This window comes from Heterocephalus glaber, unplaced genomic scaffold (assembly GCF_053883595.1).
Source record: "Heterocephalus glaber isolate CG9 unplaced genomic scaffold, H.glaber_assembly_v1.0 deba00001532, whole genome shotgun sequence".
Lineage (NCBI taxonomy): Eukaryota > Metazoa > Chordata > Mammalia > Rodentia > Bathyergidae > Heterocephalus > Heterocephalus glaber.
In genome coordinates this window covers 17386098-17411490 of record NW_028258330.1, presented here as the reverse complement: position 1 = coordinate 17411490, position 25393 = coordinate 17386098, and the positions used below count along the sequence as shown (strand labels likewise).

General features: G+C 47.7%; 1 protein-coding gene and 1 pseudogene across 9 annotated transcripts in view; both read left to right on the top strand.

Annotated features, from left to right (window-relative positions):
- The first annotated feature begins 465 nt into the window (after positions 1–465).
- On the top strand, positions 466–2371 carry LOC101726223 (neugrin-like; annotated as a pseudogene).
- Positions 2372–6808: 4437 nt separating this feature from the next.
- Shld1 (shieldin complex subunit 1) overlaps positions 6809–25393 on the top strand; it is a 127976-nt gene continuing 109391 nt past the window's right edge. For 4 of the 9 annotated variants that reach the window (XM_087188684.1, XM_087188686.1, XM_087188685.1 and 1 more), the window contains exons 1-2: positions 6847–8857; positions 14968–15137. In XM_087188684.1, coding sequence (XP_087044810.1) covers positions 8793–8857; positions 14968–15137 — 235 coding nt within the window. In that variant the 5' untranslated portion in view covers positions 6847–8792. Of the gene's footprint in view, positions 8858–13288; positions 13383–14967; positions 15138–21798; positions 21945–25393 lie in introns of those variants that run through there. The other 5 variants (XM_021255038.2, XM_013070721.3, XM_021255039.2 and 2 more) reach the window with 5 other exon arrangements.

Below are 25393 nucleotides of genomic sequence, written 5' to 3'. Positions count from 1 at the left end.
TAAGGCAGGAGGATCTGTGTTAGTTTGAGGCCAGCCTGGACTAAGTAGTGAGTTCAGGGCCAGCCTGAACTATGTAGCAAGACTCTGCTCTCCCCCTCCCCCCCGCCGAAAATTTGGAAACATTTCACACTGATAACCTCAGAAGAAAACAGCTTATTTTTCTCTTGCAATACATCTTGGTCCTAATATAAGCTAGGGGAATGGAAAACAACAGTCGAAAAACAGCAGTCTAAATTATAACACTATTCTCCAATTAGATCTGTTTTGGAACTGGCAGAGACAATGTTCGCAAGTCCCTTTATGTTTAGGCTTTCATGGCTCGCTATCAAAAACCACCCCTTCTCTTCTGGGGCCGCTGCTTCCGGTGGGGTCGCGTCGCGGGGTCTGGAAAGCTGGTTTTTTGTTGTCAGGTCAGCTACCTTGACCTTCTCGCTGGCCGGGCATGTCCGGCGGCGGTTGCACGACATGGGTTCGTGACTCGGGGTGTGTGTGTGTGTGTGTGTGTGTGTGTGTGTGTGTGTGCGCGCGTGCGTGTGTGGCAGGCCCAGGTCCTACCGGTCGCAAGCCGGACCCCGATTCTGACTGGGAGCCAGAGGAGCGGGAGCAGGCGCCGCGTCCCGGGTGCTCGGGGCCCCGCCCCCTCTTTTCCGAGTGTCCTGCCTCCGCGTGCGCAGCAGGCTTACTGTATTCTCTTTTTACCCGTTGTGAGGGCCGCAGGGCTGGTGTTCAGTCTCCTCATGATTGCCGGTCCCTTTGCTAGTGACGTTATTTCATCATCCGTTTATAGTTCGACTCGCTTACAGGCAGTTATTGTTTTAGGTGTGCAGATTCTGGGGCGGTGTACACAGCACTCTAAACTGGCAAACATGGCCCAGTTGCCTTTGGGGACAGAGAGAAGACGACTGGGCTGTCTGAGATTTAGCCGGAGACTCTTCAACACCCATCTTGCTTGCACGCATGGTTCTGCCGTTGGTTCTCTCTCTTAGCACCCTGAAATGGCAGAAGAAAGCAATTCGACTCCAGAAAATCCGGAGGCAAATGGAGGCGCCAGGTCTCCCTCCCAGAACCCTGACAAGGGAAGCCATGGACCAGATCCCGTATTTACACAAGGAATTTGGAGATTCCTGGACAGTTCCCAGGTTGGCCGAAGGCTCTGATGTCAGCACCGATGTTATTCAGAGGATTTTAAAAAGTAAATTTGTACGCACTGTGAAGCTGAAACTGAAGCAGGATCAAAAAGTCCTGAGAAAGACTGGGGTTGCCCACTCGCTGGGGCAGCTACAGGGCTCTGAAGATAGCACGAAGTCCCTGGCTGCAGGTCATGCTGTATCGGGCTCCTTGCTGGAAGCCTCACCCAGAGGTCAGAGCCACAGCACAGCTCTGACAATACTAGAGCTCAGCACTCAAGAGTACAGATGCCCTACGGAGACAGAAGGGAAGGAACAAAGGAAGCCAGGGCTTGGGGAAGAGGAGCTTTGTGCCCGTCACTATAGCCTTGGATCATCAGAGAAAGCCAAAGGCCTCTACCAGTGACTGCGGGCACTGGAAGCACTGATAGTAATGGCTTGCCAAGTGGAGAGGCTGGAAGAGTGGAAGGCGGATGAGCTAGGTGACCAGAAAGAAGAACTGCAGCAGCAAAGTAGTGCAGAGGGGGCGGGAGTTCTTTGACAGCAATGGGAACTTCCTATACAGAATTTGAACCAGGGCATGGCTTATGAAAATGCCATGTGAAACACAGCTGGGCAAAGAGGGAGCTGCCAGGATTGCTGCCCTTTTCTTTTTCTTTTTGAGACAAAGTCTCACTATGTAGCCCAGGCTGGCCTTGAACTCAGAACAATGCTCCTGCTTCAGCCTCTTGAGTCCTGGGATTACAGATGTCCAGCTAGGATTTCTACATGTTTTAGTAACCTTGACATAGAAGGATGTGATGAGCCTGGGATGTGAGCTACTTGGGTAGAGTGAAGCTTGTGGGAGGACTGCCCCCACCCTGAGCCCTGTGGCCACGCCATACTCCTCACCCTTCTGCTTGGCCTCTCTGTGTCGAACACCAGTGTTGTGTGTGCTGATTTGAGTTTCTGTGATACTTGTAATAACATGTTTGGGAAGAAATGAAGAGTTTGCCTTCTGACCTCATTTTCTTCTTGATCACTGAACATTAAGAGTTCTGGAACTGTGTAATCAATTGGTTGCTTTCCTTATGAGCAAAAATAAAGTTAAACGTAGCCATCAAAAAAAAAACCCACCCCTTTTCAAAGCTTCAAGAGCTACTCCCCTTTAAACGGCTCCTGAACCACAGATTACTGTAACCAATGACCCCCTCCTTAGACTGCCACATTCCCCTCAGGGGCCCAAGCAGAACCCCCTGCCTCTTCCCCTTATACTTCTCGAGCCAGTGCAGTGGCACCACCCCACCCCAGTGAGTGGGCAACCCACCCAAGGCAAGCTCCCAGGGAGATGGGGCCCCTCAACTCGTCCTGGTGACTCCCAGGTCACATTAAGTCCTCAGGACACACACAGAGTGCAGCTTCTTACTCTTCAGGTCACAAGTCCCCTTCTGAAAAACACCCAAGAGTTGGATCTGGTCATTAAGAGTGCTGTTTACACAGTTCTTGTATTAGTTCTTCTTGCTTGTATTTGCAGACCTTATCTATTTAACCAACGTCCACAACTCCTCTCTTCTAAACTCCAAGCAATAGTTCACACCAACTTCTGACCCTCCAGGGGTAACAATCTCTCCCAACTGACCCTGCAGTCTCCACCTCTCCTTTAGATCTGTCACATGATTTCCACACAGGTGGGGACTATGTCCATGCTCAGCAGGAAGGAGTTCTGGAAGATTGAGACCATCGTTCAACGACCCATAATAAATTATAGGTGTCATGTGTCTGGGGGAAACTGAGGTAAGAGGTGGAGCAAGGACAAGTAAACAACAGAAAACTGTGGGATGAAGAACTGAGAAACCAAGTGGAGTAAGAGTGACTGTGTCAAAGCATCAGGAAAGGAGGAGGTAAAGATCATTCTGTCCCTGCAGAGACCCCCAGGCATCTGCAAAAGTACGTGACCACTACCTGTGTCCGACCTCCTTCCCACTGTGTTCTTTTTTACCCTGCCCCACCCTGTGGGTTTTGAGGACTATAACACTTCCTGTAAAAACCTCGTATGGTCACTGCAGAACTAATAGCGTTGAAATGGCCATATTACCAAAAATGATATATTTGTGTAATGCAGTTTCCATCAAAACGCCATCAGCTTTTTTCACAGAACTAGAAAAAATAATTCCAAAATTTATATGGAACCAGAAGAGACCCAGAACAGCCAAACTGGTCCTGAGCAGCAAGAGCAAGGCAGGAGGCATCACATCCCCAGACTTCAAGTTCTACTGCAATGCTCAGAGGCAGAAACAGGACGGTACCGGCACAGAAAGAGACTTGTAGACCAATGGAACTAAATAGAAGAGGCAGAAACAACCCCAAGCCCCTTCAGCCATCTGATTCCTGACACAGAGGCCAATAAGATGTACTGGTGAAGGGATAGCCTCTTTAACAAATGATGCTGGGAAAGCTGGTTATCCATATGGAGAAAAGTGAATCTTGATCCATATCTGTCACCTGTATTAAAATGTTTTTGTTTATTTGAGACAGGGTCTCACTACATAATTCAGGCTGGCTTTGAACTCACTATGTAGCCCAGGCTGGCCTCCAAGTTACAGCAATCTCCTGCCTCAGTGTCCTGAGTGCTGGGATTATAGGCATGCACCACAATGCCTGGCTCACCCTGTACTAAAATTTAATCAAGATAGATCAAAGATCTATATATAAAACACTGAATGTGCTGGAAGAAAATAAGTTGGTAAAACTTTTTTTGTTGTTTTCTTGGTTTTTTTGACACAGGGTCTTACTATGTAGTTCAGCCTGGCTTGAATTCACTATGTAGTCCAGGCTGGTCTCAAACTCTTGGCAATCCTCCTGCTTCAGCCTCCTGAGTTCTATGATGGCAGGTGTGCACCACCACACTCAACAGTAAAACTCTTGAAGACATAACCACAGACAAGGACTTCTTGAAAAAAAAAAACCCAATTGCACATGAAAATCAACAAAAGAGATTATATTGAATTAAAAAGTTTCTGTGCTTTTTGGTGGTACATGCCTGTAATCCTAGCACTCGGGAGACTGAGGATCACTGTGAATTGGAGACCAACTTGATCTACATAGTGAATTCAAGGCCAGCCTGAACTGCATAGGGAGACCCTGTCTCAAAAAAGAGCAACAACACAAAATGAAAAAGCTTCTGCCCAGCAACAGGAACAGTCAACAGAGTGAAGAGATAGCTAGTCTACAGAATGGGGAAAATTTTTGCCAGCTATTCCTCAGATAAGAACCAAAAACTAGAATATACAAAGAACTCCCCCCAAAAATAGACCTCCGAAAAGAAAGACTCAATCTAAAAATGATCAATTGAAACGACACTTCTCAGAAGATGTACAAATGGACAATAAATACATGAAAAAATGTTCAGTATCTTTGTCTATTAGAGAAATGCAAATCATAATAACACTTAGATCCCATCTTACTTTAGTGAGAATGGCTTAACAAACAAGTGCTTGGAAGATTGTGAAGGCAAAGGAACCTTTCTACATTATTGATGGCAATGTAAACTAGTACAACTACTGTGGAAATCAGTATAGAGATTCCTCAAAAAAACTAAAATAGAAAACCCAGCTATACCTTTACTAGGTGTGTTCCCAAAAGAACTAAAGTCATCATATTATAGCTATACCTACATATCCATGTTTGTAGCAGCACAATTCATAATAGCTAAATCAGGGAAATGGCTTAAGTGCCCATCAACGGATACATAGATAAAGAAAATGGTACTTATACACGATGGAGTACTACTCTGCCATAAAGAGTACATCTGAGTAATTTGCAGAAAAATGAGTGGATTGTGAGACCATAATACTAAGTGAAATAAGTCAGTCACAAAAAGTTAAATATTGCAAGGTTTCTCTAATACAAAAGACCCAAAATATAAATAATTAAAAGAGAAAAATAATACAGCCATGTTAAGAAATAGGGAAGTAGTCTCTGTAGAGACAGGGAGGGGACCTGGGGAAGGACAATGAGTTGGGGGAGCAGGGGGAGTGTAAATGATCAGGATGTGATAGAGATATGTAGTAATCTCCCAAGATGAATGTAATCACTATGAATCACAGACATATGCTAATTTACAAATTTTTTAAAAACATTCAGTGTTCAAAAACTTCCCTCCCCACCATTGGGCCGTGACTCCTGTTGACCCCTAGGTATGAATCCTCCTGTAGTCCCAGGACTCTAAAAGACCCAGTGCCTGCCCTGGTGAGGGCTGTGAGCTCCTCTCCTTTCATGCTCCCACTCTGAGGAGTGTACTGTGGCTGCTTTTTTTTTCTTTCTTGTTTTAATAGTAAATCTTATTCCTCTTACTCCTTTGGAGTGTCCCGCTCAATTCTTTTTCAGAATACCACGAACCCAGAAATAACTCCCCTAAGAGCCTTCATGGGATAATAGTTGGCCAACCTCAATCAATGTTATTTAAAATACTCCTCTTAACTGCAAGACTTCTAATTTGTGGGATCTCATCCACAGTTAGGCATGAACAGGAAGCTTGGAGTAGACAGGGTTCACTAGAGATGAGAAAGTGGGGAAGGGCCCTCAGTCCAGTTAAACAGTGTATGAGAGGGTGCTGTTTTGGACCAGCCTCCTGCAGAGGCCTCAGCACATCAGCCCAAACCAGCAGGGAGTCATTCATACCAAGTGCCACACCAACGAACTGGAGGAGAGGCCAATTTTCCTAAAATCACGTTTCAGTTAACCTCAGTCAGTGTCTCAACACTGAACCTCCAAACCCATTTATTTACTTAGAGGGGCTGGGGATTTAGCTCAGTGGTGCCACCGCCTGCCTCGCAAGCACAAGGTCCCGAGTTTGACCCTGGTACCAGAAAAAAAAATAAGGGCCATTTATTTATTTAGAGACAGGGTTTCACTATTCAGGCTGTCCTTGAACTCACTCTGTAGACCAGGGTGACCTCATACTTGCTGAGATCCTCCTGCCTCAGCCTCTCAAGTGCTGGGACTATAGATGTGTGGCACTGTGCCCAGCATACAAACCCATTTTTAGTTGTTTATTTCTGCTTTCTTTCCTATAAAGCCAACCCCCTCTGTTTAGCTCTTCAGAACATCTATTAGATCTTACACTAAATTTGGGGGAATTTTCTTTTTTGACATTCCTTTTTCTGGTCTCTTTTCTGTGGTCCTTCAATTCTATCAGCTCTATACTGCTACTGCCATACCCACATATATCAAAATATTTTCATTCTATTTGTTAATTTCTCCCTGTCTCTTTGTTTTGGGGTGGGGGTAACTGAGAATTGAATCCAAGGTCTTCTCATTGAGCTGTCTTTTTGAATTTTGAGACAGGGTTTCACTTAAGTCATGAAGTTGCCCAGTGCTTGGACTTGGGATCCTCTTGCCCCAGCCTTACAAAGTGCTATGATTACAGACGTGTGCCATCACGCCCTGCTCTCCCTACTTTTTCAGGTACACATTTAACTTTAAAAAAACTTTTTAATATTTTTCCTGTTCTCTTGGTGTCTACCAAACACTCTTATTATCAAGCTTCCTATAGAAACTGCCCAAACTAGCCCTGTGCAGTGAAGCTCCTAGGGTGGACAAATGCCCTTAGTTAATATGGCCGCCACTGCTTTCCTTTGCCCTTACTTCCCCATAGTAAGTATGGTTCTCGCGGCTTCTTTTCAAACCTAGCTTTTCCCATAACAAAGATGGCACCATGGTTTCCGGTTCCGGTCTCTTGCTGTTGTGGGCGGTGAGTGAATTTGTGCTGGGCGTCTTTCTCTGACGGTTTTCTCCATCCCTTGCCACGTACTTTGGGAAGGGAGCGAGGAAGTGAGTGCGGGGGGTCGCAGGAGTGTATTTGTTCGTTCTTTGGCAATTGGGCGCTTATGGCGGTTTTTCCTGACACGTTACTATCTGCGCCGGGCCACACGTCCCTCTGCCTCAACAGGAGACTACCATAGTCCCCACTTAGGGGAATCTCCCTAATTTACAAGCAGTGGGTCTGGATTAATTTCGGTTCTCTCTCTCTTTTTTGTGTGTCTTTTTTTTTTTTTTTTTTGGTACCGGGGATCGAACTCGGGTCCTTGCACTTTCACAGCCGCCGGCGAAACCACTGAGCTAAGTCCCCGGCCCTCTCTCCCTCTCTCCCACCACCGCCCCCTCTTTTTTTTAAATAGCTTTTTTTGGTTTTTTTTTTTCTCTTTTTACAATAGCTTTCTTAGGCGGACCACGGTGACAAATGCCTGTAATCCCAGCACTTTAGAGGCTGAGACAGGAGGATCGCTCAAAGTTCGAGGCCGGCCTGGGCTACTTAGTGAGTACAAGGCCACCCCGAACTACATAGCAAGACCCTGTCTCAGAAAACAAGAACAAAAACTAAAAAATTAAATATAGCTTTCTAGAGAAATTTTTATTCAGATACCATAGACTTTGTCTAAAGTGGAAACTTAGGTGGCTTTGGTACTTTCATCCAGCTGTATCTGTTGTCACAATCTAAGATTAGAATATTTTCTTCACCACAAAGAAAACAGCTTTACCCACAAGTATGTGGTGGGTTCCAGTCCCCAGTAGCATTCCTCCCCCAAGCCTTAGGCTATCACTACTCGCTTTCTGTCTCTGTAGGTTTTCTCCTTTGGACATTTGATAAAATGCAACTAAGCAGGCTTTTTTTTTGGGGGGGCAGTGTTTGAGACAGGGTCATACTGTGTGTTCAGGCTGACCTTGAACTCTATGTATGTAGCCCAGGCTGGCCTCGAATTTGTGGCAGTCCTCCTTGTCTCAGCCTCCTGAGTGCTGAGATTACAGGCAGGCGCCACCACACCCAACACGACTAGCTTTTAGTCAGTCATGTTGATGCAGAACAATGTTGTCAAAACCCGTAGCACCCCGAGTTCCATTCCTTCCTGCTGAACAACCTCCATGCATGCATGTGACACATTTTGTTTTTCTGGTAATCATTTGGTGGATGTGAGGGTTGCTTTCATTTGTTGCCTACTCTGAGTAAAGCTGCAGTGAACATTGTGTACAGGTATTATGTGGACATGGTTTTTCTCTTTGGCACACACCTAGGAGTGGAATTGCCAGGTCAAAGTGTAAATTCTGTGTTTAATCAGTTGAGGTGCTGTTGAACTATTTCCCAAAATGCCTTATCAATTGCCCATCGGTGTGATTTTACTTTTGGACTTGCAAGTCTAGCCACTGATCTGTATGTCTGGCCTTACACCAGTACTCTACAGTCTTGATTATGCAGTTCATTATAAGTTTGTTTTGTTTTTTGAGATAGGGTCTTGCTCTGGAGTGCAGGCTGGCCTTGAACTCACATGATCTTCCTGCCTCAGCTTCCTGAGTGTGAGGATCACAGGCATGCACCAGCATGCCTGGCAATTTTGTTGTTAAGTTTTGAAATCAGAAAATAGGAGTGCTCCGGTTTTGTTGTTTTTCAAGATTGTTTTGGCTGTTCTGAATCCCTTGCATTTCCATATGAATTTTTGGAACATTATTGTCAATGTATGCCAGAAAAAAGAAAAAAGCCAATTGGAATATGGATAAAAAGTGCATTGATTTTTTTGGATGAATTTGGAGAATAATACCATTTTAAATATTAAGTCTTACAACCTATGAGTGTGGGATGTCTTTCATTTTTTAAATGTTTAATGTTTTTCTTTCACTCTTTTTAGATCTTTAATGTCTTCCAACATTTTTTTTTTTTTTGGTACCAGGGATCAAATTCAGGACCTTGTGTTTTCGAGGTAGGTGCTGCACCACTGAGCTAAATCCCTGGCCTCTCTTCCAACATTTTAAAATAGTTTTTAGTGTACATATTTTACACTTATTTAATGTATTCCTGTTTTCTATGCTATTATATATACATATATATATATATATATATATATATATTTTTTTTTTTTTTTTTTTAGACAAGGTGTTGCCATGTAGTTCAGGCTGGGCTTGAACTCACTGTGTAGCCCAGGGTGGCCTCAAACCTGTGGTGATCCTCCTCCTGCCTCAGCCTCCTGAGTGGTGGGATTATAGGTGTGCACCACGATGCCTAGCTGGAAATGTGTTCTTGATTTCATTTTTTAAGTTGTTTATTGTGACTGTACATAAATAAAAATGATTTGTATCCTACAATCTTTTTTAATGTATTTTTTTGAGACAGGGTCTCCTTAAGTCACTAAGTTGCCCAGATTGGGCTCAAATTTAATGAGCCTCCTGCCTCAGTCTCCCAGAGTGCTGGGATTACAGGCATGGGCTATAGTGCTCAGAACTATATTATATATTTTTGTATGTTGTTCAGGATGATTACTTTTCACTCAGTACAGCCCGGGCAAGGCAAAAGGTTGGACACTGTGGTCGAAAACTTGTGAGTACAGTATGTTGTAGGTTTTGTCCATTACTCAACTGACACAGTGTATTACATTGACTGAGTTTCAGATGCTAAGACAACTTGGAATTCCTGGGATTAGTTCACCTAGTCTTGAAGTATAATCCTCTCCCTCCTTCCCTCCTTCCCTCCTTCCCTCCTTTCCTCCTTCCTTCCTTTCTCCTTGCTTCTCTCCCCCATCTCTCCTTTCATGGTGGAGTGTTAGTTCTTGAACCCAGAGCTTCACCCCCAGCCCCTGGACTATAACCCTTTTTATGTGTTATTAGATGTCTAGTTTGCTAGTATTCTGTTAAGGATTTTTGTGTCTGTGTTCATAATATTGGTCTATGGTTGTCTTGTGATATATTTTCCTAGTTTTGATGTCAGTGTAATTTGGGGGAGGTTGGGACAGGGTCTCGCTATGTAGCTGAGGCTAGCCTTGAACTCATTAGGTAGCCTGGGCTGGTGATCCTCCTGCCTCAGCTTCCCAGGTGCTGGGATTACAGTTGTGCACCACTGTGCCCAGCATCCCCCCCCCCCCCCGTACCAGGGATACCAGGGATTGAATTCGGGTCCTTACGCTTGCAAGGCAGGCGGCAGAACCCCTGAGCTAAATCCTGGGCCCTATACATCTTTTTAATTAGATTAGCTTTACAAGCAACTTGAGAGCTCTTTCATTAGGAAACTCTGCTTTTCAGATTACGTGACTTTATAGTCTGTCTTGAAATTGTTTGCCTGCTATTTGATAAAGATCTCTGTTTTACAGCTGGTTAATGTGTTGAATAAAGACAGCACTATGAAGCTTCATCTTTATCCAGGATAAACACATATAGGCCACAAATAGTTTTAAATAGTCTTGCTTGCTGACAAGTTAACAGTCCCACTAACATGAAGTGAATTGATTTTAAATGGATATTAAAGAAAGGGCTGTCCTGATTTCTGGATCTTTTCAGTGGCTCCCAAGAAGGTATTTAAACTCCAAGAAATGAACAGCGGAAGACCTGTCGGCAAGCACAAACAGGGACAGTACAGTGATACACACACACACCCCCCCCCACTGCAGAGGGAGGCATCTGGGTGCCCGGCAGGTAGATGCAGTTTCAGTGGCCTGAGCAGGAGCAAGCAGGAGCAGGGTGAGGGAAGCCCAACGAGGCTGTTAGCTGAGGTCGAGGACAGGGCCGGGTCTGAGTGGATTCTAAGGCCTGGAGAGAACTCTGGGCAGGCTGAGGAGGAGTGGGGATAGTCGCAGAAAGGCCTCTTGTGAAGGGAAGAGTTCAGGGAGTTCCACAGGACAGTGGTGGAGCTGAGGAAGTAAGCCACTTCTTTTTTTTTTTTGGTACCAGGGATCGAACTCAGGTCCTTGTGCTTGCACAGCAGACAGCAAAACCACTGAGCTAAATCCCCAGCCCATGCCACTTCTTAATTTTATATTTTCTTTTTTGTGGTAGCGGGGACTAAACTGAGCTACATCTCCAACCTTTTTAAAATTTTTTATTTTGAGATGGGGTCTCACTAAGTTGCTGAGTTGCCCAGGCTGGACTCAAACTCAAACTCCTCCTGCCTGGACCCCCTAGAGCACTGGGATTACAGGCTGTGCTACCTCCCCCATCCCCCCCCCAACAAGTTTTGAACTCAGAGCCTCGCACAGGTTAGGCAGGTGCTCTACCACCGAGCCAGGTCACCATATCTTTGTATTCTGAGACAGTGTCTTTCAGAGTCACTGAATTGCCAAAGCTGGGCTTGGACTTTCAGTTCTCCTGCCTCAGCTTCCTGAGTGCTGGGATTACAGGTATTTGCCACCATATCCATCCTAAAGCACTTTAAAAGTGAGAAAGAAGCATTTCTAGAGAAGGAAGTTGAACCACGTATCAAAGGTTTTGGGGTGAAGGCTAATTCCTACCTTCCACTTGCCCACCCGGGTTTTTCGGGAGCAGGGAAGGGCTTGTCTGTCCCTTTGTGCCTTTGCCTGCCAGATTCACTGCGGCCCAAATGGCGCACTTGGAAGGAAGAGTTTTGCAATGCTTGTTTTGCCCTGGGCAGGGTTCTGTCTTCCTGTGGGCCTTGGGAGGCTTTTATTTAGGTCCAGCGCCCAGTCTGCAGTGTCCTTGGCACTGCATAGAAGTGATTCTCAGAGCAGAAGCTATCCCTTCAGCACACTGTTTGTGAGAAGGGTTCCTTGTGTTTCCTGACACTCTCATTTATGGCTCTGTGAGGTGGGCAGGATGTGGCAGTGTCCTCTGATGACCTGTGTGTCCCCTCCTTCCGAGAGAGGAGTCTGCAGAGGTGTTAGGAGGAGGAGGAGGAGGAGGAGGCGGAGGAAGCGGAGGCTGAGGCACTGTGCTGCCAAAGCCCAGGGGTGCAGAAACAGGTTGCTCTCTGCTGAGTGCATGTCCATGCCTTGTGTGACTTCCTGTCCCCAAGCGGGAGGGACCTGCCAGGCCCCGTGTGGGTCTGCTTCTGTCTTCCCATCCCTGCCTGTCTGGTGGCACAGGCTTCAGACTCAGCCAGGGTGGACACAGGCTGGGACCGAGTTCTCCATGGCTCCCGAGCACAGACAGGGCTCCCCGCCACCGTGAGTTCCTACAGGGAAACCTCCAACCACAATGGCGAGCTTCGAGCAAGGCTTAAGATACAAGCTGCTCACATTACTCTGAAGATGCGTCTCTTTAATTTTTATTAGTACATGTTCACTCACATAATGACTGCATTCATCGTGGGAGTTGGTACATGTACATAACATACCTTCATTCTTTTTAGGTCCCCTTCCCTTCCCCTTCCCCTCCCTCCACCTCTTGGTCTTCCCATTTGCAAAAGATCTGTCTCCTTGTTTCCTACTTTCTTTCATTTTGCTCTCTATTTGTACTTTAGGTTTCTTATATAAGAGAAACCATGTGATATTTAAGCTTGTGTGTCTGATTTTGGGGTTTTTAAGACAGGGTCTTGCTCTGTAATTCAGACTGGACTTCAACTCAGTATGTAGCCCATGCTGGCCTCAAACTCACAGCAATCCTCCTGCCTCAGCCTCCTGAGTACTGGGATTTTAGACATGCACCACCATGCCCAGCCTTGTGTGTCTGCTTTTGAAACATAGGTCTTTGAGATCTTTCAGGTTTTTTTTTTTTTTGGTACTGGGGATTGAACTCGGACCTTGTGCGCTTTCGAGGAAGGCGGTGGAACCACTGAGCTAAATCCTTGGCCCTGTTTTTTTTTTTTTTTTTGGTATCGGGAATAGAACTTGTGTTTTGCTTTGTTTTTTGAGATGGGGTCTCACTGTGTAGCCTAGGCTGGCTTCACACTCACAGTGATCCTCCTGCCTCAGCCTCCCAAGTGCTGGGATTTCAGGTGTTCTATACCATGCCCAGCCCTCAAATTCTATCATTTTGATAGCTGTATAATATCCTGTGTTTTGGAATTACTGCCTCCTTTCAGGCCTTTCCCTTCTCCAGACTTCTGTAACTCAGTTGATAATAAAACCAAGTTACGGAAGCTCTCTCTCTTCGTTGATTCCCAGCACGTGCGCGCACACACACACACACACACACACACGCACACACACACACCACAAACACACCCTGTGCTGGGGAATGAACCCAGGGAGTCCTGAGCCCCAACCCAGCCTTTTTGAATTTTTTTGCTTTGAGACAAGGTCTTGCTAAGTTCCCCAGGCTGGCCTTAAAGTTGTAGTCCTCCTGCTTCAGCCTCCTAAGTAGCTGGGATTACAGGCGTGTGTTGGCACAGCCAGCCCAGTTTTTAAATATGTCTTAATCTCTGACCTACTTTGGCCCTGACTTAATTTACCGGCTCCTCTGTCATCTAGGCCACCGCTGGTGCGTGAGTGAGTCCTTGTTGCTCCCGAGGCTGCTGCCAGGGTTACTGGGCTCAGGACCTGCACATCAGCTGCTGTCCACCCGGTATGTGCAGATGTGACCATTACTCCCATGGCACACACGGCACCCTGTGTGGCCTCCTAAAGTTTGTGGTGCCTGCGCCTGAGAGGCAGGGAGGAGCAGGGTCTCCCTGGGCCAGGGTTATCCAGAAGCCCCGCAATGGTCCTGGGCCCGGGAGGAAGCTGATGCTGACAAGAAAGACTCAAGATGGGGCTGGGGATTTAGCTCAGTGGTTATGCTGCCTGCCTCAAAAGCACAAGGACTTGAGTTCGATCCCTGATACCAAAAAAAAAAAAAAAAAAAAAGAAAGGCTCAAGCTATCCTCCAGCTCCCCAGCATGGCCTTGCCATCCTCCCAGAGCCTGTGCAGGAGGAGGAGACTCCATGGTGTCCAGCCCAGGCCACAGGGATTGTCCCTCAGTTGTCAGTGTGACGGGTCCTGACTTGGCCACTTGGCCACGGTTCTTCTCCAGTTCATGCTGCCCTCAGGGCAGGGCCATGGCTGGCTTGCCCAGTGCCTGGGGTCTTTGGCCCCTTTCTGGGTCTTCTCTGTAAGGTAGATGTCCCTGAGTGTGAGTCTGTGACGTCACCTTTGTAGCCCCAGGGCCTGGCGCCAGGGCTTCTTTGTTAATTGACTTTGTATTTGAGTAGGCCAGAGGGGAAAATGCAAATCCCTGTGATTCTTTACCTAGATAGTTACTGAAATTAATGTGGTATACATCCTTGCAGACTGTTCTTTTTTCCCTTTCCTCTCGTTTTGCTTTCTTCTTTTTGAGACAGGATATCACTGGGTAGTTCACCCTGGCCTTCAACTCACTGTGTAGCCCAGGCTGGCCTCAAACTGGAGGAGATCCTCCTGCCTCAGCCTCTGGGGTGCTGGGATTACTGGCATGTGCCACCATGCTCAGTTACCTTTTTCTTTCTTTTTTTTTTTTTTTGCAGTGCTGGGGATGAAACTCAGGACCTTTCATTCTGGGCAAGCACCCTAGCACTCTATACTGTTTGCCCATAGCTTTATGTTCCTATATTTCACACACACTCACACACACAATTTTATTTTATAAAACCTTGATCAAACCCTGCTTATTTAAATCTTTTTATATTTAATATATCATAATAATTTCCCTCATCAAATACTTGTTTTAGGTAGTCTCACTATGAGGTCTAGGCTGGCCTGGAGAGCTTGCTGTGTATCCCAGGCTGGCCTCAAATTTATGACCTCCCTGCCTCAGCTCCTGAGTGCTGGGATTACAGGTGCTGGCCGCCACGCCTGGCTCATGATACCCTCCTAGCCCTTGAGTTACCATAGTTAATTCTGCCCAGTATTTCACTGCGGAAGGGCTCTATGATTGAAGCTTCCCCATTTTCAGATGTGCAGCCTATTTTCTCGCTGAAATTACTAATGGTTTCTTTCTGCCAGGAACCTTTCTCCTGGGAAGAAAACAGGGTAAAGTGAGGAGTGGGTCTAAGGAAGAGGAGCCGGTAGGTAGCTCCAAGTGAGATCTCCCGAGTCTGCCCGAGGCTTGATCTTGAGGCTGGGGGCTCTGGCTTGGAGGAAGGTGGTGATGTGCTGTGTGTTCCCGCTAAGCGCTTTGTTCTCCCCACTGCAGGGTGATGGCTGCCGCAGGCAGCCCGCCGGGAGACAGCTTGGACCTGCCCTCAGCCAGCGCAGTCGGAGACTACGTGCTGCTGCTGCGGAGGCCTGGCGAGGGCGCGGGCGGAGAGAGCCTAAGCTCTGCAGAGTCCCATTCCGTCCCCTGCTCTTCTGACATAGAGCCAGGTAATGAGCCGAATTGACACAAACTACATCAAAACCCTGTGGGCCGCATGCTCAGCCCGTGCCAGCTGGTGTCTCTCAGCCGAAGGGGCATTGTCTCAGGAGACCCCACTGCCTGGCAGGGCTGGGCCAGTCTTCAAAGCAGGAGGGCGGAGCTTCCTGGAGGCCTTTCTCCTGGGCCTTTCTGATCTCTGTCCAGTGCGTTCAGAGGCGGGGACTGCCTTCTGCAGGGAGGGAGAACTGTTTTCTGTTTTCTTTTGAAACTTCAGAAAACACCAGTGCGTGCCTGTCAGGTGCTAAGGTAGTAGTAGTATCAGTGTGCTCTGCAGCTGTCTTGGAAGTTTCCTGACAGTCGGGAAGTGCTAGCCAGTCTGTTACTGAAGCCTGATGATAATTGCCCCATGCAAGTGGTGACACCTGTAGTTGTCAGCCCCTTCTCTTTGCGTTTTCACCAAATCTGGGGTCCATGAACCTAGGTTGGAAGTTCAGATCTACTACTTAGCGCTGTGTGACTTGGCACTTATTTCTTAACCTCTCTGAGTGCCAGAGTCATCCACAAAGTCTTTGGAGTTTGGATTAACTCAGGGAGTTAAACCTCCTTGCTTGCCATATATATGTTGTTTTTTATTGTTTATATGTTTTCTTTTTTTTTTTGCCATATGTGTTGTTTTTGTTGTTTTTAAGAAGTTCAGAGCTAGGCATGGTGGCGCACACCTATAATCCCAGCCCTTGGGAGGCTGAGGCAGGAGGATCACCATGAGTTCAAGGCTAGCCTAGGTGACAAAGGGAGTTCAAGACCAGCCTGAACTACAAAATGAGATCCTGTCTCACAAAACAAAAAATAAATTCAAATATGTATTTTGAAGGGGAACTCATTGGGTACTAAGAAAATTGTCTGCTTTAATGATGAATTCAGTGATAAGGTATAGGTATGAGTCAGGTTGCTGTTAGCATACACGTACCTGAGAATCAACTAGTAAAGAGAAAGGCTTATTTAACAAAAAAGAGAGAAGTTTTCACTTTAGATATTTTTGTTTTGTTTTTTAAGACAGGGGCTCCCTATGTGTATAACCCAGGGTGGCCTTGAACTTGTGGTCCTTCTGCCTCAGCCTCCTTACTGGGATTACAGGCATGTGCCACCACACTCAGTTTACCTTCACATTTAAAACCCAGTGGCCGCTTCTCTAGCCCTGCCCTTCTCTTTCTGTCAGCAGCACTGATGGCTGACTGACTTCTGCTGCTCCTGCCTTCCTCACTTTCTTGCTCTTCTTCCTCTCCTCTCCTCCTCTCCTGGCTGTGTCCCCAGATCCCCAGTGGATCCAGTTGGGGCCCTCTGTCCCCGGCTCTGTCCTAGGCTCCTGACATTTAGACTACGTGTGTCCTGATGTCATTGCTAGGTTTCTGCCAGGCTGAGGAAACCTGATGTACCCTAAACCAAACACATGATTCCTCTACCCTCCCTGACTCGTCCCCCCAAACACACTCACGCGCGCGTGTTTTGGGGCTTTCTTAGCTCAAAAAATCATTTTCATCCTTCCGTGAACTTAGCAAAAAAACAACAAAAACCCAAACCCTGGGAGTCATCCTCGGCTCCTTTCTCTCCAGTCCCATTCCCCAGCGAGCCCTGTCTGCTGTGGCACTGGAGGAATCTGGGACCTGAGCAGTCAGCCCTCTCCACTCTCTCAGCCCTGATGCCGCCCACTGTCATCTTCCTGCGGGCCCCCTTGCTGGCTCTCCAGTCTGCTCCAGCCCCATACATTCTTCTTAACGCAGCCTTTGAAAATACGAGTCCGGACAAAACCCAATGTCTTCTCATCTGAGTCAGCAAAGAGCCCAAGTCCTTACTGAAGCTGGGCATGATGGTACAGACCTGTAATTCCAGGACTCAGGAGGCCGAGGCAGGATGATTGCCAGGAGTTTCAGGCTACCCTTGGCTACATAGTGAGTTCAAGGCCAGACTGGGCTACATGTGAGATTAACAATAAAAAAATCCTTCCTGAGTCCTGGTCTCTAGGTTGTGCCCCTGCAGTATCATGGACCCCAGCTCGCCAGCCTGGCTGTGCCCTCCACCCTGCGCGCACCCTCAGTGGGGCTGGCCCTGTCCTCCCTCTCAGCCCGGCCTTCCCAGCTCTGTCTGCCCTCAGCAGTCAGCACCGCTAGTGTCCTGTATGTTCCGTTGTTAGTTCATTCATCTCCTCCCACTAGAATGTAAGTTCTAGCAGCGCAGGTATTCAGTGAACACCTGCCTGGGAGTGCACAAGGTAAACTGCTACTACCGTGTCATTCAGAGGGAGGCTGTGTGGACTTAGGGCTAGGGCTGATCACACCGTGAAGTGGCCATGTGCCCAGCCCCTTACATAGCTTAGGGCTGCTGTGGGCAACTTCCAGAAATTTCATGTAAAAGGAGTGAGTCAGTTGGGCATGGCAGCACATGCCTGTAATCCAGCACTTGGGAAGCTGAGGCAGGAGGATCCCCAATTAAAGGCAGCCTGGGCTACATAGTGGGACTGTCTCAAATAAATAACACAACAAACACAAAGAATACCTAGCCTTCAACTGAAAGAAGGGTGAGGTTTTGGGAATCAAGGGCAGGTGGCAGAGACTTGCTGGGAAAGCCTCACTGGTGTCTTCTAAGAGCACCCTGTCCATTTCCATCCTGCCCTCTTCGTGCTTCCCTCTCTTGCTGTTCTCCAGTCTGGCCTTTCCCAGAAGGCCTGTTCCTTGTGTCCACCAACTTCTCCCCATGGCCCTCTCTGATCACACAGTGAAAGCCTCTGTCCTGTATAACATGTGTTTTGGGGGGTGGTTTGAGACAGGGTCTCTCTATGTAGCCCAGGCCAGCCTCGAACTTGAGGCGATCCTCCTGCCTCAGCCTCCCGAGTGCTGGGATCACAGGCATGCACCACCACACCTGAATGTCCTCCTCCTTTCCACTTCCTTCTTCCAGGGCACACGGCCTCCACCTCCGCTACTCACTGGCCCAGATGCCAGTCATTTTCGCCTTAGCCAAACCTATAGGCCACTCCCCTGTCCTTATCTTACGCTCCAGCTGCCCCAACTGCTCCAGCTGCCGTCACAGAGCGTGCCCTAGAGGAGAGTAGCGAAAAGAAACAGCAGTGGAGAGCACTTTCCAAGAGACTGCAAAGTGATAAGAATGGCATTTGTCAGAGGCGCCTCCCCGGCTCCCCTTTTGTCCGTGGTGGGCGGGTGAGGCTGGGCGCTGCTGTGTCCCTCCATGGCCCCAGTCCCTGCACCTGCAGTGCTGCCGTACTATCCTGCTGGGAGGATGCAGTGGGGAGCCCTCTCCATCACACATCGCCTTCCTCGGTTTCAGCCCCATCGAGCTCTTGTCCGTTTCCTCTTCCTGCTTCATTTTCACTCTGTAATCTGGTGCCCACAGTATTTGTGCAAAATGTTAACAGTCACCAACGGTGAGGCTGCTGGAGTTGAACCCTGGGCAGGCGGTGCAGGTGCTGCACGTGGGTGGGACAGAGCCTGGCTGGAGTCCGGGCCCTCAGCACCCGGACCTGCTCCTCCTGGGCCTGTTCCCTCCTCCTTGGACAACCGAAGGCCATCCAGACTGCTCCCCTGAACCCTTCAGTGAGTCAAAGCCCAGACTTGTTCCTGGCCACAGCTCCGTGCCAGTGGATACTCTTTCCCTTCTCCTTGTTCCCCAGCTCAAGGGACCCACAGAACACACAGCAGGGAAGAGCCAGGTGGTCTTGGTCAGTCCCTCCCTCCTGAGCAGGGTCACAGAGGGTTCCTGGGGACGCAGCCCAGGGATCTGTGGTGGAGGCCAACCTGGGGAGCCCCTGCAGCGTCTCCTGGGGCCTGAGGAAGCTTTGGCCTGGACGGTGCCCAAGGTGGCTTCAAGGACAGGACAAAAGTTGCTGTGAAGCTGTTGTTTAAACATCGAAGCAAGGATGTAGGAAATCTCAGCCCTTTCCTCAGACTCAGGATTCTGTCCACAAACAGCGCTGGGGAAATGATCTGAATGTGCACTGCAGACTTGAGTGTCAGACACAATAAGTCTTTGATGATTAAAGGCCTTCACCGGCAGGCAGGCAGCCTGACACTGAAAGTTAGCAGTGGTGTAATTTTAATGCCCCTTACTCTTGTTTTGGACTTTGTCAACATCCTAGTCTTCAAAGGCTGTTATAAGCTGTGTATTTGGGGTTTTTTGTTTTTTGTGGGGTTTTTGGTATCAGGGATCAAACTCAGGACCTCACGCTTGCCAGGTGGGTGCTGTGGTGCTGAGCTACATTCCCGGCCCTAAGCTGTATATTTTGGTATTTCATCCAGGTAACTTAATATTTAAGAACAGATAAATATGCCTGTCTTTTTCCTTCTCTATAATTTATATGGTATCTCTTTGTAATACTGTAAATCTTGGTACCCATAAGAAAAAGCAATTATAAGCTCTTTAGCCAAAAAACACAGACTGGAAGTTACATAATAATTATAAAGTTGGATGTGTTTTTGGTGTTTTAAAACAGGAGTTAGGGTATATTTTAGACATGGAAATAATCTTAAAGATATTTTCTGTGTATAGGTATATTAAGAAATAGCCAAGCTAGTGGCAAATGTTCCAGCATCCCTTACAACCAAGATATGGTAAGGAGAGGGGAGAACAGGACAGTGATTGTTGAACCAGTTCTCTGGGACTCAACTGAGAACAAAATTGAGTACTTCCTGTCACATACCAAGTTGCCCAGTTTTATTTGGAAGGTCTGGCTATTCTGCATGGCAGTGCATTCCTGCATTTTTTGCCTCTTCTTGGATTGAGTTATGGCAGTTCAGCCACCTAGACTGAATTTTCAATTTCAAAACATGATTCTGAACTCTTGGCTGTAAATTCCAGGACTCAGAAGGCTGAGGCAGGAGGCTTATGGTGAGTTCAAGCCCAGCCTGGGCTATATAGTGAGTTCAAGGCCAGCCTGAACTACATAGTGAGAACCCATCTCAACTCCCACTCCCCAAAAAAGAAAAAGGTAGAGGATTCATCTTATTTATTTATCTTTTTGGTACTGGGGATCAAACTCAGGTCCTTGCACTGGCGAGGCAGGCAGCGTAACCACTGAACTAAATCCCTGGCAAAAGGTAGAGGATTGAGGGCCTTGTGGTTGGAGAACGGAGTGCCTCTGGGCTGGTGGGTGCTCAGACAGCCCTTTAGGACTTGGGATGTGGGGCTGGGATGGGCTTGTGAGCTTGTGGGGGCCCAGGCCCTGCAGGTCTGTTCACCCACCCTAGCTTATTCACAGTTCACCTGATGAAAGGGTGCCAAGGCCAGGCGGAGTTTGCGAACCCCTGAGCTTTCTGAGTCCTCTCGCTTTTCACAGGGGAAGGTGAATCCCAGGAGAATGAATATCACCGAAGGTCCTGCAGCACCCTGGCAACGCCTGTCTCCCGGGTGACCTGTGCAGATGACTTCTAACTGGGGTTTCTTTATCCTTTCAAGAAATCATAAAAATGTGTAGTTCTCTATTTTACAATGCTGAGTTGTAGTTTATGTCAATAGTCATTGGAGTTGATAATAGATTAAGAGAGAATATTTTTGTTTTGTGGTTTTAAACAAGGCCTTACTATGTGGTCCAGGCTGGCCCTGAATTTGAGGCAGTCCTCCTGCCTCGGCCTCAGGAGTGCTGGGATCACAGGTGTGTGCCACCACACCCAGTGGGAGAATTGTTTTTAAAAGCTCAAGAATGCTGTTGCTGTCTGTGACTTCCTTGCTCCTCATGTGTGCTTTTCAGAGACACTTGCTACAGTAGAGAGACCTGTTTACTGCTGTGCACGTTGCCTGCAGTTAGAGTTCACAAACAAACCCCAGCTGAAGTGGAACAGGCTGAACCTGTCACCAGACACCTTCAGCGCCCTCATCCACCGAGGCCAGCTGTGCCACCATGACCTCACAGTCTGGCTCAACAGCTCTCCTCAAAGGCTCTGCGAGTGACCGTTCCTGACTCGTCACTCAGCTGTGTCTTCTGAACACAGACAAAACAACTTGATTACAGCAGACAGATGCCCCCCTAGTTCCATTCACTTTGTTTCTTTGTTTTCTGAGACCACTATGTAGTTCAGGCTGGCCTTGAACTTGCAGCAGCGATCTCCTGCCTCAGCCTCCTGAGTGCTGAGACCACAGGTGTGCGTCACCACGCCTGGCCATTTGCTGTCATTGATACCATCATTATGTAAACTACAGTTAAGGAAGACTGCCCGTGATTAAGGGGGACTCAGCTGGAACCTTTGTCATTTATTGCACACTTACACTGCAAGCACCGAGCCATGTACACTATACGCATTGCTCCGGTGATCCTCATAGCCTTCCCAAGGAGCAAACACTGTCAGGACCCCTTGTTATCCTTATGGAAGCAGAGCCTGGGAGAGGCTGGTCACATGTTAATGTTACCTGAGCAGTGGTGGAAAGCTACGATTCGGATCTGCCTGAGACCGACCTCAAGGCAGGACCTCAGAAGCACAAGCGTCCCGTGTGATAAGTGCCACGTTGAGTCTTTGCAGTTGCCTCCTCAGGCCCTGCTAACTCCTTTCTCCTGGCCTTAGTACTTGCAAAGCGCTCTCAGCGCCATCTCAGGGACAACTGTGCCTGGCCTGTGTCCATTGTCTGTGGGGCTGTCCTTTCTACCTCTCTTTTGTTTTGTTTTTGGAGACAGGATCTTGCTGAGCATTGGGACTACAGGCATGCACCACCACACCCGCCTTTTCCTTCGGGGGTTCCCCATTGTGGAAGGAGCACTAACATCTGCAGACTAACCAGAGGGCAGGCATGGTCTTCCCACTTCAGTTTCATCCCAGGTAGGAGTCAGCTTCTCAGGCCAAAGCTCAGGGAAGAAAGCAGTCAGGACTTGACTGTCTGCTGGGGGGAATGGAGCCGCCTCTGTCCAGAAGAGTGCTGCTGATTGGGCTCCAGACTCTCTTTGTTCTTGGCTCTTTGCCCTTTGGCTGCTCTTTGCTGAGCGGTTGCCCTTTCACTCCCTGGAGCTCTTTATAGCTGGATGATGGCATATGAGAGATTGAGAAAGCTGGCTTGTGGAGCCTCACTGTAAAGCTCTTCACTCACCCAGGGTCCCCTGTGCTTGAGTGGTGAGGCGCACGTCTTGCTGCCAGTTCTGACTGTGCAGTGCCCATGGCTGCCTCTGCTAACCCTAGACGCTGATGGGTGTGTAGAGTTAGATTGTGGTGCTGATGCATGGTCAGTGGTCAATAGAGGCTGGTAGAATGAATAAGCGAAAAACACATATATGTGAAGCTCAATAAAGTTTATTTATTTATTTTTGTTGTTTTATTGAGATAGGGTCTCACTCTGTGACTCAGCCTGGTCTTGAACTTACTGTGTAGCTCAGGCTAACCTCAAACTCAGTGATCCTCCTGCTTCAGCCTCCCAAGTGCTGGGATCACAGGTGTGCGCCACCATGCCCAGCTATTTTGTCCATAATTTTCTTTCACAAAGATCTTTCGGGAAATATTAGGGAATGTTAGGCATGGCATAAATAATATGATGGAGAATTTGCTCAGTGGCAAACACCATTTTAAAAGTAGAATTTTGGGAAAAATTGGTTAAAATAATATGCCATGTTTTTAGCCAAGAGTATCTAAACAGTTGCTTTGAAGATGGTGCCTGGCACGTTTTTCCTCTAGGGCAGCATTTGATTCTGCTGCCATCTAGTGGCTGCACTGTACACAGCCCAAGTCTTTCTGGGAAAAAGTGTTCAAATGCACCCAAAGTATAAAGCCTTTGGCATTCTTTAGTTCATTAATTGATTCATTAACTCATTCATTCATTCTGGTTTTGGGGATCAAATCCAGGGCCTCACACATGCTAAGCAAGTGCGCTACCACTGAGCCACAACACCTGTTGTCTCCTTTGCAGAGTTCTATACCCACCAGAAGTAAAATTAAACAGTTTTAGACATTACTCAGTTGAAGTCTGAGAAGCTGGTCTGTTTTCAGTTACAGTCTCTGTGTGTGTGTTATAGAATTTGAGGAGACCTCTTTTACATGTATCTTGCTTGTCTGATTTTTATAAATTTGCCTGCTAGAGAAGGTTTATACTTCTATTCTGCCCTCCCCCACAGAGGGATGGACCCCAGGGTCTCACATGAGCTAGGCAAGTACTGTGGCCCTGAGCCATGTCCCCCGCCCAGACTACAAGGTTGGATCTTTCCTTTGATGAAATTACAGTCACAGAAAGGGAGGTTGTGGGACTGTAGAAACCCTGTGGGACTTTTAACCCAACACTGTGGTGTGGGCACATTTCACCTTCTTCGTGCTGCTGAGTCCACTGTAAATCTGGAAATGTGAGAGGCAGCCAGAGGAGATGCACTAGAAGAATGAGACTGGGGCCCAGGACTGAGGACCAATGTGGCAGCAGGCGCCTTGTGTCCCACCCAGCTGAGGAAGGCCAGGCAGACTCGATGCATCCTGACTGCAACCTAGCAACAAGAGGGCAGCCTTGGGCTGGGTGTGGTATGCACACCTGGAATCTCAGCTATTCAGGAAGCTGAGGCAGGAGGGTGGGAAGTTCAAGGGCAGGCTGGGCACTTGATCATGACCTGTCACAAAATAGAAAAGAAAATGGGCTAGAGGTGTAGCTTAGTTGAAGAGTGCCTATGGGTTCAGTCCCCAGAACTGCAGCACGCACACACACACACACACACACACACACACACACACACACACTAGTGGTGGCTGAGGTAGGCTCATTTCTCCTAGGACTGACTGCTGGTCTGTCCAGCAGCACCGGGAAGCCTAGCACCCAGTGAGGGGGATCAGTTGGAGACCCTAGCAAATGACCAGGAAGCACTCTCCTGTCGCTGCCTGCTAAGTGATCCTAGATCTAAGAGGCTGAGGCAGGAGGATTCACTGACACAATGCATGACCCAGCCTGAGGGTACAGTCCCACCAGTCTGAGGGGGCAGCTGTGGGGACAGGCAAAGGGGACCCAACTGCAACAAGCAGCCTGGTGTGGGAAGTCTCCTCTTTCAAGGGCCTAAAATCTCCCCAGGGATTCCTCACGAGAACACACCCCAAGGCTGAGGTCTGGAGGCTGCAGCTGGGGACAGTTTCCGTTCTGTTCTCTCAGGTGGCACCAGCAGGGACCCATGGGAGCCCCCGCTGTACCAGACAAACTGAAAGACCAAAATAAATAGCAAAGACTCAGAAAATTAAACTGTTGTTGGAGCCACAACCCACAAAAGTAGGCCAGATCTAAACAGAATGACTTCCTGCTAAAGTACAGGATTTAAACAGGGCCCACACTCCCTGAGCCTAAGAAACAAAAATGTTCAGAGTTTAACTAAAGATCACCTGTTGTTATGGCACATGTCTAGATGCCCCCCAAAGCCTCATGCTCTCATAGTTGAGGCTTTTTGAAGGTGGCTGGATCTAGGGTGTGGTGCTGGGTTAAGGTGCCCCACCCAGGGTGTGGAGGATACCGCCAAAGGGCTGAGTAGTGGGGATGGAATATAAAGAGACAGAAAGGGCTGCTTCTGCTGCTGCCATTGCTGCTTGCTGCCTTCTGCCTGCCCTGCTGCACCAAGAGCTATTTCTCCTCTGTGATGCCATCCTGCCTGACAGCCAGCTGACTATGGACTGAAACCTCTACAAACTGAGCCAAAATAAACCTTTCCTCCCTTAACTTGTAGTGTCGGGTATTTTATCTCAGGAATGAGAAAAGTAGCTAAGACACTCATAGTATGAAAAAACTGAAAATTATTGTTTGAGCTGTGCATGGTGGCACACACCTGGAATCCCAGCACTTAGGAAGCTGACACAGGAGCAGTGCCATGAGTGTGAGGCCAGCTTGAACTACATAAGTAAAATCCTGTCTCAAAAAAAAGAAGGAAGGAAGGAAAGAAAGAAAATTACAATTTTAATGAAAAATAAAAGACAATCCCAAATGCCAGCCCTGAGGTAGATCAGATGTTGGAATTATCTGACAAGGATTTTAAAGCAGCTGCCATAAAAATGCCCCAGTGTTCCATTACAAGTTCTCTTGAAACAAATGACAAAATGGAAACTATGCAAAGAAAAAGTTATAAAAAGAAGCCATCGAATGTGATGGAATGGGTTAGTCAACTTTCTGATGCTGTAACAAAATACCTGAGATAATTATGGAAAAGGAGGAGTGACTTCTTTGGGCTCACAATTTCAAAGGCTGTAATTGTAACCTTTTAGCTCCGATCTTCTTGGCCTGTGTTGAGGTGGAACGAGGCTGAATACTGTGGTGGGGACATGTGGTGGAG